The 16,609-nt window shown below is 55.6% G+C and overlaps 1 protein-coding gene across 3 annotated transcripts in view; it reads right to left on the bottom strand.

Moving 5' to 3' along the window:
* The window catches only part of LOC116951295 (voltage-dependent calcium channel subunit alpha-2/delta-2-like), a 196,563-nt gene extending 182,140 nt beyond the window's left edge, over nt 1–14,423 (bottom strand). Inside the window, exon 1 of one of the 3 annotated variants that reach the window (XM_076073414.1) lies at nt 14,169–14,423. In XM_076073414.1, coding sequence (XP_075929529.1) covers nt 14,169–14,308 — 140 coding nt within the window. In that variant the 5' untranslated portion in view covers nt 14,309–14,423. The remainder of the gene's footprint in view (nt 1–14,168) is intronic. The other 2 variants (XM_076073413.1, XM_076073416.1) reach the window with 2 other exon arrangements.
* Nucleotides 14,424–16,609: the final 2,186 nt, after the last annotated feature.

Raw genomic sequence — 16,609 nt, 5'->3', positions numbered from 1 at the left:
GCGAATGTTTAAACTCGTCCTGCGCCTCGACTTAGGGCGACTCAAGCGCAGATGAGGAGCTCGTGCGGTGTGGAGACATCAGCACTGGGGACACAAAGGCGGCCGGGCGTGGCCACCCACGCCCCTGTGTGCCCCCCGCCACCCCTGGATACGAGTCAAACTCAGTTTCTTTCGGGATGCATCGTGCAGGTGCAATGTCCACCTGCATCAACTCGAGCCTCCCGTAAATCACGTGACGTCTGTGCGTGGGCCACGCCCCCCCCCCCCACTCCGATTCCCTCCCCCGTCGCCGCCCCCTCTAAAAACAGACGCCGCTCCTCCGTGCAGCTCACGGCACTTCGCTCCCTCCTCCACCCTCATCATCATCATCCTTTAACCATCCTCATCATCACCGCTCTCTCTTCATCCTAATCATCATCACCGCTCTCTCTTCATCATCACGCCGTTTCCCGCCTACCTCACACCGTCTCCCGTCTACCTCACACCGTCTCCCCCCTACCTCACACCGTCTCCCGCCTACCTCACGTCTCCCGTCTACCTCACACCGTCTCCCGCCTACCTCACACCGTCTCCCCCCTACCTCACACCGTCTCCCGCCTACCTCACACCGTCTCCCGCCTACCTCACACCGTCTCCCGCCTACCTCACACCGTCTCCCGTCTCCCTCACACCGTCTCCCGCCTACCTCACGCCGTCTCCCGCCTACCTCACACCGTCTCCCGCCTACCTCACACCGTCTCCCGTCTCCCTCACACCGTCTCCCGCCTACCTCACACCGTCTCCCGCCTACCTCACACCGTCTCCGTCACTGGCCCCGTCACGGCTACGAGCTGCGAGTGGAGCCGCACAAACTCCACCGCGCGACAGAAGCCAAACGGAGTCGAGATATCAGTGACGCCGTGAAGTTGAAAAGCAGGCAAACGTTTAGAATGCTGTCCGACGTTTCGCTGGACCTGCTCTCGGCATTCGGTGAAGGCCGTTAACGTGACCAGAATTACCCCTGGGCTAAAAAAGTATCTCTCTCCGCACTCGGCATCCAGTATGCCTCCACTCACCAGGAGCGTCGCGTGGCAAACACCACTGGGGAGACAAAGGCGGCCGGGCATGGTCCTGGCTACAATCCAGCCCGCTTGTGTGCCGCGTTAGCCGTATTGACAGCTCGCTAACAGCACTCGCCCCTACAGTCTATAAAGCAAGGCTGTAATTATAATATCTATTGGGGCGGGGGGGATATCCCCCCCAACATTCAAATATGCTCAAAATGTCCCCCCCAATATATTGCTATCAAAATAATGTTTATGCTAAATTTCGATTTAAAGCTTTCGTGACTGCAAGGATTCATCTTCTTTGGTTCTTTCGGTAAAGTCACGTAGAATGAGAATAAAATAATAAATTGATAAAATAAAATAACAGCGCTGTCCTACCAGACAGTCTCGTCCCTTCACCTGATGAAGGCCGCTTGTGTTGTGGCCGAAACGTCGTGAGAATATTATTGTGTTATTTTATTTTATCAATTTATTATTTTATTCTCATTCTACATGACTTTACCGAAAGAACCAAAGAAAATGTCTATGCTATGTAAATAAAACAACAATTTGCTAAACCCTGGCCACAATATCTGGACTTGTCTTGATATAAATCAATGCATAGATTTATGTTTATGTGATTGTGGTAATGGTTGTACTTTATTAATCCCTAATCTCTGCCATTACATACAATGAAACAAGAAATGGTAAAACAAGTAAAAACAGAGCAATGTAATACAATACACTATTAGACATTATTGTAAAAAATAAAGTCCATCCCACGTGTTAGTGAATTTTTTTTATATTTTAGGCAGGAAATTAGTTTTCAAATGTAGATATGTTTCTGGGTTAGGACCCCCAGACACCCTGGAAAATTTGGTCCCCCCAAATGTTGACTCCATGGCTACGGCCTTCCTATAAAGGCTACGCGGGATCTGTATGCCAACTGTGCTCATATATATACTGTACTGCGTTGTTGTTGTTGTTATAGACTGCACGCGTCTCCGGGGGAGCGGTCGTGTAGCGCTTAGCGCGCTGCGCCAAGAACCTGCCCACCCGGGATTAAATCCCGCTCACGGCCAACACCGGTGACCATTGTCTGCACCGGTCCTGGGCCTTCCCTAGGTCGACTCGGCCTCGAATGAGTACCTGGCGTCAGCGGTGTGTAGTAAGCATCGCCACCGAGGGAGACAAAGGCGGTCGGGCGTGGTGCTGGCCAACCACCCCCTCGTGTACCGTTCCGGCCTTCATAGGTGCTCGCTAACAGCACTTGCCCCTACAGTCTGTTAAGGCTATACGGGGGATCTTTGTTTGATCTTTGTGTGTCGTGTGTGCGCGTGCCGTGTGTGTGTGCGCGCGTGCCGTGTGTGTGTGTGCGACGCTAGAGCCGATAGAAAGCGCGCTTCAGCGCGCGCGCCACGGTTTTGCGAGTGTCCCACCCCAGACGGCATCGTCCGAGATTACCCCACCGATCGATCAAGAGATCTGCTCCCCCATCTCGTGTCGCGATTACGATCGAACATTTGCTGTTGGTGAATGCTCGGGTGTGGCCAACGTAGCGGCCTCTGGTGGCTGGGAGGGGTGACGTGACCCACAAATCCCATCGCCAACCTCTCCTTCTTAGCACGTGCTGACGAATCGAGGGATGGAAGAGATGGGGTGGGTGCGTGTGGGGGTCTCAGTTAGCTGATGAAAGTTGCAAGCGAGAATTTTATCATCGCTTGCGGCTGGGGTTGGAATCGTCCCCCACTCCTCCTGATGTCGAGGGTAAATGGGCGAGGTTTAGGACTGTCACTCATGCAGCTGCATTGGCTGCTTTAGGTACGCGGTCCAGACCTCCCCAGAGACCCTGGCTGACAGAGGTGTTCAGGATAGTTGAGAAAAAGCGACAGGCCCACTGTCATCGGCTACAGAATCCCACGTCAGAGAATGAGGAGGCTTACCGCAGCCTTCGCTCGGAGGTTCGGAGAGCCGTGAGGCGCTGCAAGGATGGGTGGTGGTCGCGGGTTGCTGAGGAGATGGAGTCTGCCTCAGTGGCCCGCGATCACAAATCTCTATTTAACTCCATCAATAAAGTAACCTGCAGCGCCACACCTATTACCATCATTAGGGGAAAACACGGTGATCCAATCTCCGACCCCCAGGAACCGGTTTGCAGATTTGCTGAGCAATTTTTGTGAGGTCCTGGCGGAGGGGAAATCCCTCACACCGGAAAACATCGTGGCACAAAGTGGGGATGATACTGCTGAGGCTGCGGGTGCCTCAAATATTGGAAGAAGTCACCCCCTGTGAGTGGCTGGCTGAGGTGCCATCTGTTGAGGAAGTACTGAATGCGATCCGGAGTCTGAGACCAGGAAAGGCACCGGGCAGAGATGATCTCCCAAGCGAAATGCTGACAGAGGGTGGCGTTTGTGCACAGACTGCCCTATATGACATCATAACAACAGTCTGGACCACTGGACGGGTTCCGCAGGATTGGAAGGATGCCCTGGTGGTCCCCCTCTTTAAGAAGGGGGACCGCACAGACTGTAACTACAGGGGCATCTCACTCCTCAGTGTGCCGGGAAAGGTCCTGGCAATAATTATTCAACATTGCCTTGCCAGGCACGCTGAAGAAAGGCTTGCGGAGCCCCAATGCGGTTTCAGGAAAGGGCGATCCTGCACAGATGCGTTATTATCTGTCCGTCTGCTAAAGCAGAGGTGTAGGGAATTCCAACAAGACCTACACCTCTGCTTTATTGACCTGTTCAAGGATTATGATACCATCAGTAGGCCTGGGCTCTGGGTTGTTCTTCTTGCTTTTGGAGTCCGACCCTCTGCTCACGACCATTAAGGACCTTCATGATGGTGAGCGGGCCCGGGTAAAACTACGTGGCCGGGAGTCAGAGCCATTCCCTGTACACCTTGGGGTACGACAGGGATGTCCTCTGGCTCCCACATTATTTAACATCTATTTTGACCACATAGTTCGTGAAGCCTTCAATAGCTGTACCGGGGGAATCTTCATTTGGTACAGATATAATGGGAGGCTGATCGATGCCCGGGTGCGTCAAGGGATTGCTCACTATTGCTCAACCACGTTATGTATGCCGATGATTTGGTAATTGCTGCACATTCAGAGGAGGAGTTGGAGACGCTGCTGCTCAGACTGGAGCGTGCTACTAAGAGATGGGGCCTTACCATCAGCCCCACCAAAACTAAGCACCGGCCTGGGTATTTTGTACCATCGGACACTCCACCCCCACAACTCCCAATCGGTGATGGGGCAGTTGTGGAGAGAGTGGAGAGTTTCCCATACCTGGGCAGTGTGCTTATGACCGGCTCCAGTTTAACAGCAGAGGTCTCACTCCGAATAAGTCGAGCGGCAATATCTATTCATCGGTTGCGTAACGCTGTGTGGAAGCTACCTAGTCTGTCGCTCCGCACTAAGCTTCAGGTCTTCTCGGCCACGGTCATTCCCTTCCTTCTTTATGCTTGCGAAACGTGGACCCCACTAATGGAACATCTTCGCCGGTTAGAAACATTTAGGCTAGCCTGCCTACGGTCCATCCTGGGTTTAACCAGGCTGGATTGTGTGAGGAGCTCACAAATCCTTGAAAGATCTGGGCAAGGTCCCATTGGTGAGCTCCTCCGGCAAGCAAGGCTGCGTTGGCTGGGTCATGTAGCCCGCATGCCCAGCCACCGCATGCCTAAACAGCTTTTGTTCGGCCGGATCGAGAGGGCTAAACGGGCGCGGCACGGGTTAGAGAAGAGATGGAGCTGATGTGGTACAGGAGGATGTGGAGCTGAGTGGACTTGCCGATGACTGGTACCAGCGGTGTCAAGATCGGCCTCTGTGGAGGAGGCTCGTGAAGGACGCTGCTACTGGGCAGTTGGAGGCAGTCGCCCTCCAACAACAACGGAGGGCGGAGGAGCGACGCTCACAACAACGAGAGGAGCACCGGGTGGCTAAAGCACAGCAGGTTGGCAAATGGCGATTGTTGTTATGGGTGTGTGTGTGGGGTGTTTGTGTGGGAGTCTGTGTGTGTGGGGGGGGGGGTGTGTGGGGGGGTGTGGGTGGTGATCACATCTTAATTGCTGAGCGTGCGACTTAAGCGCGCGCACCGAGAATGCTGCCGATCGATGCTCATCGATTAGGCGATGAGCGTTAGCCGATGAAGACATCCTGCAGGCGAGGTCTGTGCACCAGGGCACCGCCAGCCCCCGTGTGCATGCCAGTCCGTGACCTGACCATACTTCACCGCAGCAGTCCAGTGCTGCTGACAATGTGAATAAAGGCGCAGGTGATTGTCGCGTGTTCAAAAAGTTTGGCAGATGAGGTTAAAATATAAAAAACAGCGACTTAAATACAAGACGAGGGTCCTCCCCCGGGTAGCTTGTAACAGACTGTTGGGACAAGTGCTGTTAGCGAGGAGCAACCTATGAAGGCCGGCACGGCACACGAGGGGGTGGGTGGCCAGCACCACGCACGGCCGCCTTTGTCTTACCAAGTAGCGATGTTTACACATCGCACCAGGTACTCATTTGAGGCCGAGTCGACCTAGGGGAGGCCCAGGATCGGCTCAGACAATCGTCACTGGTGTTGGCCGTGAGCGGGAGTCGAACTCGGGTCGCCAGGTTCGTAGCGCAGCGTAGCGCTAACCGCTACACTACCGCTATGTATACACACACGCACACATATATCCATACACCATGTGCGTACACAGGGAAGGCGTGACGCGGAGGAGATGGAACGATGCCATCAGCTCGGGTGATCGGCGGAGTGCCGCTGCATTGCACGCATCAAGGCGAGGAGCGTCTTCATCCAGCAGTGGACTGACCATGGCTGCTGCTGCTGTCATACTGTCGTGCTGATTCTGACGATGACGACGATGTAGACGCTATGATGAATAATAATTGGTGTTTACGTCTTCTGGCAACACAACAGGAGTTGTGTTAAGATGTTTCAAACACCACAATAGATGACACCTTCGACAAGGAGCCACGTCTCCGCATGAACCACACACGGTCACTTGTGGCGGTGAACATGCAAACAAACACAATACTCTGATGCGAAAACAAAAACTAAAATTCATATTTTCATACTGGCCAAAATGGGGTCAAACGATGCAGACGCTGTCGAAAGAGGACAGCGTTCACGCGCACGCGCTCAGGGTTCACGAGCTATGAGAGTGCACGTGGACGCCCGTAGCGCGTGGACGCCCGTAGCGCGTGAACGCCCGTAACGCGTGAACGCCCGTAGCGCGTGAACGCCCGTAGCGCGTGAACGCCCGTAGCGCGTGAACGCCCGTAGCGCGCGCGACGTGGCCGTTTCGGGATGCGCTCCCAAGGGAAGTCGATGGCGTTAAGTCTAACTAGTAGTCGGAGGAGGAGGACGTGGCTTTCGCGACCGATATTGTCCATAACAAAGGTTTAAGGGGGGGGGGGGGGGGTTAGAAATCGCCTAAATGTAAATGCGTCGATTAAATCCGCCACCATCCGACACAGCCAAACCAATAGCGGGGGTTTGTCACGTGAACACAACACGTGGCCAATTCGCTCCTCGTACAGCACGCGACACCGGTGGTGTGTTGGAGAGTAAAACCACACCTGCTGTGGTGTTCGCGTTGGGACGATTCGGGCGCTCAATGGAACGTCAGCACATTTACACCACAACACACCACACACACATCACACACACATCACACACCACACACATCACACCAAACACATCACGCAAACACACACCACACATCATACACACACCACACATCACACACACACCACACACACATCATACACACAACATGCACACACCACACACACATCATACACACATCATGCACACACCACACACACACAACATGCACACACCACACACACATCATACACACAACATGCACACACCACACACACCCCACCCACACATCATGCACACACCACACACACACCACACACACATCATGCACACACCACACACACCACATGCACACACCACACACACATCATGCACACACCACACACACACCACACACACATCATGCACACACCACACACACCACACACACATCATACACACATCATACGCACACACCACACACATCATACGCACACACCGCACACACCACACACATCATACACACACCGCACACACATCATACACACACCGCACACACATCATACACACACCACGCACACACCACACACACCACGCACACACCACACACACCACGCACACACCACACACTACACACCACACACACACACTACACATCATACACATACACTACACATCAAACACACACACTACACATCAAACACACACACTACACATCATACACACATACTACACATCATACACACATACTACAGACACACAACACACACACCACACACACCACACACACATCACACACACACACCACACACACATCATACACCCACCACACATCATACACACATCATACACACACACACACCACACACACCATGCGATGAGGCATCAAGGCGACGCTATGATCTTTGTAATGCGATGCAGGAATCCAGATGTTGTGCTCTGTCCGTCTGTACTCCGTTACCCACAGCTGTGCCCTGCTGTGTATATGTGTAGGATGAAGATGCAGTTACACACATCGGAAACGGTTGTACGCGCTCATGCAACATAAGCAACGTTTATAAACGCGCTAAAGTATATACACAAGTCATTGTCGTTGTGTTCTTAATATATATATGTCGTGCCACGCATTTGTTCGACGCATGGGCGAGCTAGCGACTGCTCCCATTATCAACGGCAATCGACGTGGAGGGTGGTGGACCGAACCGTCGCGTCTGTACGCAGCATGGACACACGGGTACGTTTCCGTGCACACGGAAAAAAATATCCCCCATGTAGTCTTAACAGACTGTTGGGGCAAGTGCTGTTAGCGAGCAGCACCTATGAAGGCCTGCACGGCACACGAGTGGGTTGGTGGTCAACACCACGCCCGGCCGCCTTTGTCTCCCCAGTGGCGATGTTTACTGCACACCACACCAGGTACTCATTATTTTTTTAGGCCGAGTCGGCCGTGAGCGAGAATCGAACTCGGGTCGCCGTGTTTGTAGCGCAGCGTAGCACTCACCGCTATACTACCGCTCCCACACACACACATACATGCACACATACATGCGCACACACATGCGCACACACATAAAGATAAAGATCCCCCATATAGCCGTAACAGACTGTCGGGGCAAGTGCTGTTAGCGATCACCTATGAAGACCGGAACGGTACACGAGGGGGTGGGTGGCCAGCACCACGCCCGACCGCCTTTGTCTCCCTAGTGGCAACGTTTACACACCGCACCAGGTACTCATTTGAGGCTGAGTCGACTTAGGGGAGGCCCGGGACCGGTTCAGATAATCGTGAGCGGGAATCGAACTCGGGTAGCCGGGTTCGTAGCACAGCGCGTTAACCGCTACACTATCGCTCCCCACACACACACATGCACACATACACTTACATGCACACATACACTTACATGCACACACACACACTTACATGCACACACACATACATGTATCTCGCGTATATACATCACCGACACACACACATATATATACTATCTATACATCGCGCAGTCTCCACTGGCGTTAACTCGGTGAACCCAGGGTGGATCCGTAGGCAGGGCCAGCCCGAATGTTTCAACCTGGCTCAAGATGTTCCGCCTCCAGATAGGGGTCCCACGTGTGGCGAGTGCACGAGAAGGGAGTCCCGGCGCTCCGTGTCGGTAGCGTCCACACGGGCACGCGAGTGCAGCAGAGGCGCACACACAAAGATCCCCCGGACAGCCTCAACAGGCAGTCGGGGCAAGTGCTGCAGGCGAGCACCGACGGTGGTCGGAAGGGCACACGACGGGGAGTGCGGGTGACCTACAACACCACGCCCCGATCCACCTCGTCCCCCAGGTGTCGACGTTGATACACACCGCAACCAGGTACTCGTTCAAGGCTGAGTCGACCTAGGAGAGGCCCAGGAGCGGGTTCACATATTTGCTGCCACTGTTATTCGTCGTGATCGGGACTCGAACGCTGCTCGGCAGGTTTCCCAGCGGAGCGCGCTAATCACTGCGCCACCGCTCCCCCCAAGCGCACGCACACAAAGCACGAGAGGCGATACAGTGCTGAGTTACAGACCCATCAGGTCCTCGTTCAAGGCTGAGTCGACCCAGTCAGCTGACAGCGTCGCACTGATTTCCTGCTGCTTAAATGAGTACCGAGGCATCCATGAAGTGATCATTTCCTGTTCGTGTACAGCCCTGCAAGAGCCATTGGGGGGAGGGGACACTCCACGTTCCGATGGCGGCTGGGGTGGCGAGTCTCTCCATGACAGTACAATCACCGTTGACTTCCCGTACAAAGTGGTATCTATTTTATCGACCCCCCCCAGAGGATGATGGGCCGCTTTCAACCCGACGACGCACAACCGATGAGCGCGTTGGGCCACGTACGGTGCGAAAGAAGTTCAACATACATACGTGCCAGCCAGGTAAACGGGAGGTGATGCAGTTCGCGATGTATAAAGCACCACCCACAAACCTCCGTTTAATTCCCGGTCACGGCTAACGTCAGTGGCGAGAGATATTTGCAACCGCTCCTAGTTACCCCCCCCCCCTCATTCACGAGCAGCACTCACTAGCCAGGACTGGTGAAGTATGGTCTAACAAGCCCCCTGACCGGTGATATTGCTTTGCGAGGAGGCGTTCATTAAGTCGGGTGGTGGCGGTAGTGGTGATGGTGGTGGCGATAGTGGTGGCGGTGGTGGTGGTAGTGGTGGTGGAGGGAGTGGTGGTAGTGGTGGTGGTGGCGGTGGTGGCGGGAGCCGTGGCGGTGGTGGTGGTGGCGGTGGTGACGGTGGTGGTAGTGACGGTGGTGGTAGTGGTGGTGGAGGGAGTGGTGGTAGTGGTGGTGGTGGCGGGAGCGGTGGTGCAGCGGTTAGCGCTACGCTGCGCTACGAACCCGGCGAACCGGGGTCGATTCCCGCTCACGGCCAACACCGGTGATGATTATCTGAACCGGTCCTGGGCCTCCCCTAGGTCGACTCAGCCTCAAATGAGTAGCCTGGTGCGGTGTGTAAACATCGCCACTGGGGAGACAAAGGCGGTCGGGCGTGGTGCTGGCGACCCACCCCCTCGCATACCGTTCCAACCTTCATAGGTGCTCGCTGATCAGCCCTTGCCCCAACAGTCTGTTAAGGCTATACAGGGGGTCTTTGTCTTTGGTGGTGGTGGTGGCTACGCTGCTGCTGCTGCACGTGACTGACGCCTGTCACCCAGCGCTGTGGAGGCAGCGGTGAGGGTTGGTGGATCACCGCACAGATGGGTGTCGAGGAGTCGTCGTGCCCCTGGCTTTGCCAGGGAGAAGGCGATACGGAAAAGTGTGGACTATCTCCATCTTGTCGATTTAAAGCTTTCGTGACTGCAGGGATTCATATTCTTGGTTCTTTCGGTAAAGTCACGTAGAAGGAAAATAATAAAATAATGAAAGTAAACATAATAAAATTCTCACGACGTTTCGGCCACAACGCAAGCAACCGTCCTCAGGTGAAGAACAGAGCTGTCGGAAAGACAGCGTCCTAATATAAAATCCATCTGTTCCACACTCCCTTCCCGTGGGTGTCGAGGAGGAGTCCTACCCTGTCTCACCAGAAGGCGGTAGGGCAAGTGGACTCATCTCCACTCGCTTCGTTCCGTCTGTACGGGGGATAGAGCGTTGCTCCCTCGCGCAATGCGTGGGGTATTTCTCCGGGCGCTCCGGTTTCCTCCTCCGGCACGTGAATAACAAAGAACACAACTCGGCGTTGATCAGCTGAGAACGTCTTACAAACGAAGACCTCATTGTAGCAGCAGCAGCATATCCCTCAGGATAACGAGGCACACGACTCGGCGTGGCTCTCCTGCATTAAATACGCAACATATTTTGATAGCAGTGCATTGGCAATCGCCGGCATATCTTTATAATTGTTACGATGATGGCACACGCAGCGCGAGGCATTTCCACACGCGCGCGGCATGTTTACACGGACGGTGCCTACACTTTGACTGATACGTTGCATCAATAATTCACGTATACAGTGAGATAATAAATAACCATCGCCTATCCCGCAGAGCAGTCGTCTCACGGCCACCGAGACGCGCCCGAGCGCGCCTTACACGACGGCCTCTCGCGTTAGCCACGCGACCCGGTGCCCATCGAGGCAGACGGCGACATAACAGCCGCCGTGACATGCGCCAATAACACGAGACAAAGATCCCCCAAGTGTAGCCTCAGCGGGCTGGCCTGTGAAGGCCGGCACGGCACACGAGGGGGTGGGTGGTCAGCACCGCGCCCCGGTCGCCTTTGTATCCCGAGCGGCGACGTTTACGCATCGCACGAGGTACTCGTTTAAAGGCTGAGTCGACCCAAGGGAGGCCCAGGACCGGTTCAGTTACGAGCTGTCACTGATATTGGCCGTGAGCGGGATTCGAACCCGAGTCGCCGGCTTCGTAGCGCAGTGCGCTCACCGCTACTCTATACCAATTACGCAACACACGCACGCAACGCGCTGACGGAACGGAGTTGAGATCAGGTGCTCGACGAGGGAGACGGAGCGATGAAATCCGTTCAGATGCCGGGTGGATTGTTCAATCGTCGCAAGATCGTGCCAAGGTGGCGGCCGCCGATGAAGGGAGGCCCTCAATCCAGCAGTGGATTGATCATGGCTGCTGGTGTTGACAATGCTGACGACGCAATGGTAAACCCGGACCCCCCCCCCCCACGGTACCAGATGTCTCCCTGTGTCCCAACGCGTCCACACACACCCACAAAGCCCCCCCCCCAACCACCACGATAGCCTTCGCAGACTGCGGCGGGCAAGTGCAGTCAGCGAGCACCTATTCAGGCCGTCAGGGCCAACGTCACCACGCCGAGCGGGCGGCCTTTGTCTCTCCCGGTGCCGATGTTCTCGCCACACCGCGGCTGGGACTCGCTTCTCAACGCGCAGTCGACCTCGTTGGGAATCCCCGGGAATTGCTGCAGGATATTCTCCTCCGTTCTTCGTCGTGAGTTGGGGGCGGGGGGCGGGGATCGAACTCGGCTCGCCCGGGGTTCGCAGCGCAATGCGCAGAGCACGACGCGACCTCTCCACGCACACGCAACACGCACACAAGACAAAGAACCCCCGTGTAGCCTTAAGCGACTGTAAGGGGCAAGTGCTGTCTGCGAGCTTCTCCGCAGGCACGCGTAGGGCCGGTTGGTGGCCCAGAACCACGCCCGGCCGCCTTTGTCTCCCTTCGTGGCGCAAGCGCCTCAAGTTTGGCGTCGCGTTTTGCAGAGACCTCTCGACTCGGGAATCCGCTCACGCCCACCGCCAGCGTTCCATGTTCACTCCACTGCTATCGTACCCCCCTCCCCCCCCCCCAACTACGATAGGGGGCACAGAGCCCCGGCGATATCCCCCACACAGAGAGAGCCGGCGGCGATATGCAGCAGAGACACGGAGACTCAGAGACACGGAGACTCAGAGACACGGAGACTCAGAGACACGCAGACACAAAGACACGGAGACTCAGAGACACGCAGACTCAGAGACACGCAGACTCAGAGACACGGAGACTCAGAGACACGCAGACTCAGAGACACGCAGACTCAGAGACACGGAGACTCAGAGACACGCAGACACAAAGACACGGAGACTCAGAGACACGGAGACTCAGAGACACGGAGACTCAGAGACACGGAGACTCAGAGACACGGAGACTCAGAGACACGGAGCCTCAGAGACACGGAGACTCAGAGACACGGAGACTCAGAGACACGGAGACTCAGAGACACGGAGACACAAAGAAACGGAGACTCAGAGACACGGAGACTCAGAGACACGGAGATTCATAGACACGGAGACTCAGAGACACGGAGATTCAGAGACACGGAGACTCAGAGACACGGAGACTCAGAGACACGGAGACTCAGAGACACGGAGACTCAGAGACACGCAGACTCAGAGACACGGAGACTCAGAGACACGGAGACTCAGAGACACGGAGACACAAAGAAACGGAGACTCAGAGACACGGAGCCTCAGAGACACGGAGACTCAGAGACACGGAGACTCAGAGACACGGAGACTCAGAGACACGGAGACACAAAGAAACGGAGACTCAGAGACACGGAGACTCAGAGACACGGAGATTCATAGACACGGAGACTCAGAGACACGGAGATTCAGAGACACGGAGACTCAGAGACACGGAGACTCAGAGACACGGAGATTCAGAGACACGGAGACTCAGAGACACGGAGACTCAGAGACACGGAGACTCAGAGACACGGAGACACGCAGACACAAAGACACGGAGACTCAGAGACACGGAGACTCAGAGACACGGAGATTCATAGACACGGAGACTCAGAGACACGGAGGACATAGAGACACGGAGGACATAGAGACACGGAGGACATAGAGACACGGAGGACATAGAGACACGGAGGACATAGAGACACGGAGACTCAAAGACACGGATGACAGAGAGACACGGAGTCTCAGAGACACGGAGTCTCAGAGACACGGAGGACATAGAGACACGGAGGACATAGAGACACGGAGACTCAGAGACACGGAGGACATAGAGACACGGAGGACATAGAGACACGGATGACAGAGAGACACGGAGTCTCAGAGACACGGAGGACATAGAGACACGGAGGACATAGAGACACGGAGGACATAGAGACACGGATGACAGAGACACGGAGACTTAGAGACACGGATGACAGAGAGACACGGAGACTCAGAGACACGGAGACTCAGAGACACGGATGACAGAGAGACACGGATGACAGAGAGACTCAGAGACACGGAGACTCAGAGACACGGATAACAGAGAGACATGGAGACAGAGAGACATGGAGACTCAGGGACACGGAGGACATCGAGACACGGAGACACAGAGACACGGATGACAGAGAGACTCAGAGACACGGAGACCGCCTGCCTCGCCCCCCGCCCGGCTCCCCCAAGCCCCGGCGCGTGGACTGTGAGAGGCGATGAGATGAGATCGAGATGGGAGACAACGCGGAGGGGATTCCCTGGGCCCCCCTTACAATTACACAGTGCCCCCCCCCCTTCCCTCAATCTCCGAGATGCTCACCTCTCTCGCTGCGGGAAGGAGTTGGCGAGAGTGGAGCGAATGAGCAGCGTGGGGGCCACCACCACCACCAGCAGCAGCAGCGGCGGCAGCAGCAGCGGCGGGGGCAGAGACGACACAGACGACGCTCCAAGCCTCGCCATCTTTAGCGCGGCAGCAAGAGCGCGCGCGCGTGCGTGCGTGGGTGGGTGTAGGTGGGTGGGTTTGGGTGTAGGTGGGTGGGTGTGGGTGTAGGTGAAGTGTCTGGGTGGGGGTGGGCGTGTGGTATAGTGCGTGGGTGTAGGTGGATGGGTGTGGATGTAGGTGGGTGGGTGGGTGTGGGTGTAGGTGAAGTGTCTTGGTGGGGGTGGGCGTGTGGTATAGTGCGTGGGTGTAAGTGGGTGTAGGTGGGTGGATGTGGGTGTAGGTGAAGTGTCTGGGTGGGGGTGGGCGTGTGGTATAGTGCGTGGGTGTAGGTGGGTGTAGGTGGGTGTGGGTGTAGGTGGGTGGGTATGGGTGTAGGTGGGTGTGGGTGGGTGTGGGTGGGTGTGGGTGGGTGTAGGTGGGTGTGGGTGGGGTAGGTGAAGTGTCTGGGTGGGGGTGGGCGTGTGGTATAGTGCGTGGGTGTAGGTGGGTGTAGGTGGGTGGGTGTAGGTGGGTGGGTGTGGGTATAGGTGAAGTGTCTGGGTGGGGGTGGGCGTGTGGTATAGTGCGTGGGTGTAGGTGGGTGTAGGTGGGTGTGGGTGGGTAGGTGGGTGTGGGTGTAGGTGGGTGGGTGTAGCCTACACCCACCCACACCCACCCAACTACACCGTGTGGGTGGGTGTGGATGTAGGTGAAGTGTATGGGTGGGGGTGGGCGTGTGGTATAGTGCGTGGGTGTAGGTGGATGGGTCTAGGTGCGTGGGTGTAGGTGGGTGGGTCTAGGTGGGTGTGTCTAGGTGCGTGGGTGTAGGTGGGTGGGTGTAGGTGCGTGGGTATAGGTGGGTGGGTGTAGGTGGGTGGGTGTGTCTAGGTGCGTGGGTGTAGGTGGGTGGGTGTAGGTGGGTGGGTGTAGGTGCGTGGGTGTAGGTGGGTGTAGGTGGGTGGGTGTAGGTGGGTGGGTGTAGGTCAAGTGTGTGGGTGGGTGTGGTATAGTCTGTGTGTCGGTGTGCGTGGGTGGTTGAGGGTGTGTGAGTGGAGTGATTAACGCTACGCTGCGTTACGAACCCTGTGACCCCAGGTCGATTCCCGCTCACGACCAACACCGGTGACGATTATCTGAACCAGGGACGTGCAGTCAGGGGAGGCAGAGCATCACCTGCCATACTCCAATAGAAATAGCTGTTACAAAAGTAAAAAAATATGAAGATTTTTCCACTGATCTGTGTTATAAATGTAATTTCTGTACAATTCCAATCATTTTTAGAGTCAAAATCGCCAAATTTGCGGAGCTCCGCTGCAAATACAGGGAGAGACGAGAGGTGAGGCAGCGACGAGCTCAGCCTCCCCTCTGATTGCGCAACCCCTCAGTAACTGGATGGAGCGTGGGCAATAAGCGCGTGCCTGTTACTATCTCAGTACGTCACCAATGTAATGTTTGTAGACCCCTTCATTCAATGTCCTCGCCTTCCATACTCCAGGTAACTTATTTCACGTATGTGTATAAAGATATTTAGGCTCGTTGGTCTCGTCATGAAACTGCAATGAAAAAGCACCAGGGGAGGCAGCTATCCCATCTGCCTCACTGAGGGGTACGCGTCTCACACGCCCCCTTCAGTGAGGACACGCCCCCTCCGTGAGGCCACGCCCCCCTTCAGTGTGTGAATCTGGCTCTGCCTCGAGCCAGTGCCTCCCCAGCCATTGACCTCACCGCACGTCACTGATCTGAACCGGTCCTGGGCCTCCCTGAGGTGGACTCAGCATTAAATGAGTACCTGGTGCGGTGTGCAGTAAACATCGCCACTGGGGAGACAAAGGTGGCCGGGCGTGGTGCTGGCCACCCACCCCCTCCTCGTGTGCCGTTCCGGCCTTCACAGGCTCGCTAACACCACTTGTCCAAAAAGTCTGTAAAGTTGACACGAGGGATCTGTGTCTTTGTCGTGGCCAGTATGTGGTGGTGGGGTGTGGGTGTGTATACGTGCGTGTACGCAATGCAAGCGAGCGTGTGTGCGTAAGGGAGGCAGTCGCCCTCCAGCAATAGCGGAGGGCAGAGAAGCGACACTCACAACAACGGGCTGAGCGACGGGCGTCTAAAACCCAGCAAGTTGGCACAGTAGGGGGGCACTGGCGGTGCATCGGCCAGTCGTCTCAGTCAACTCATGGCACCTGAGTCCGTCCCGTGACCTCCTGGCGTTCGACACGTCACATAGCCTTAAAGTGCACCTAGCCTGGCACAAGCGCCGTGGTGACGTCACGGCCACTTAGTGGCGAATGGCGGTTGTTATTGTAATGTTTAATGACAGGGTGTTTATAAAATATGGGCCC

This window comes from Petromyzon marinus, chromosome 42, assembly GCF_048934315.1.
Source record: "Petromyzon marinus isolate PM22_M1 ecotype Great Lakes invasive population chromosome 42, UKy_Petmar_22M1.pri1.0, whole genome shotgun sequence".
NCBI lineage: Eukaryota > Metazoa > Chordata > Hyperoartia > Petromyzontiformes > Petromyzontidae > Petromyzon > Petromyzon marinus.
The sequence above is the reverse complement of the archived record's forward strand: the minus strand, read 5'-3'. Positions and strand labels throughout refer to the sequence as shown.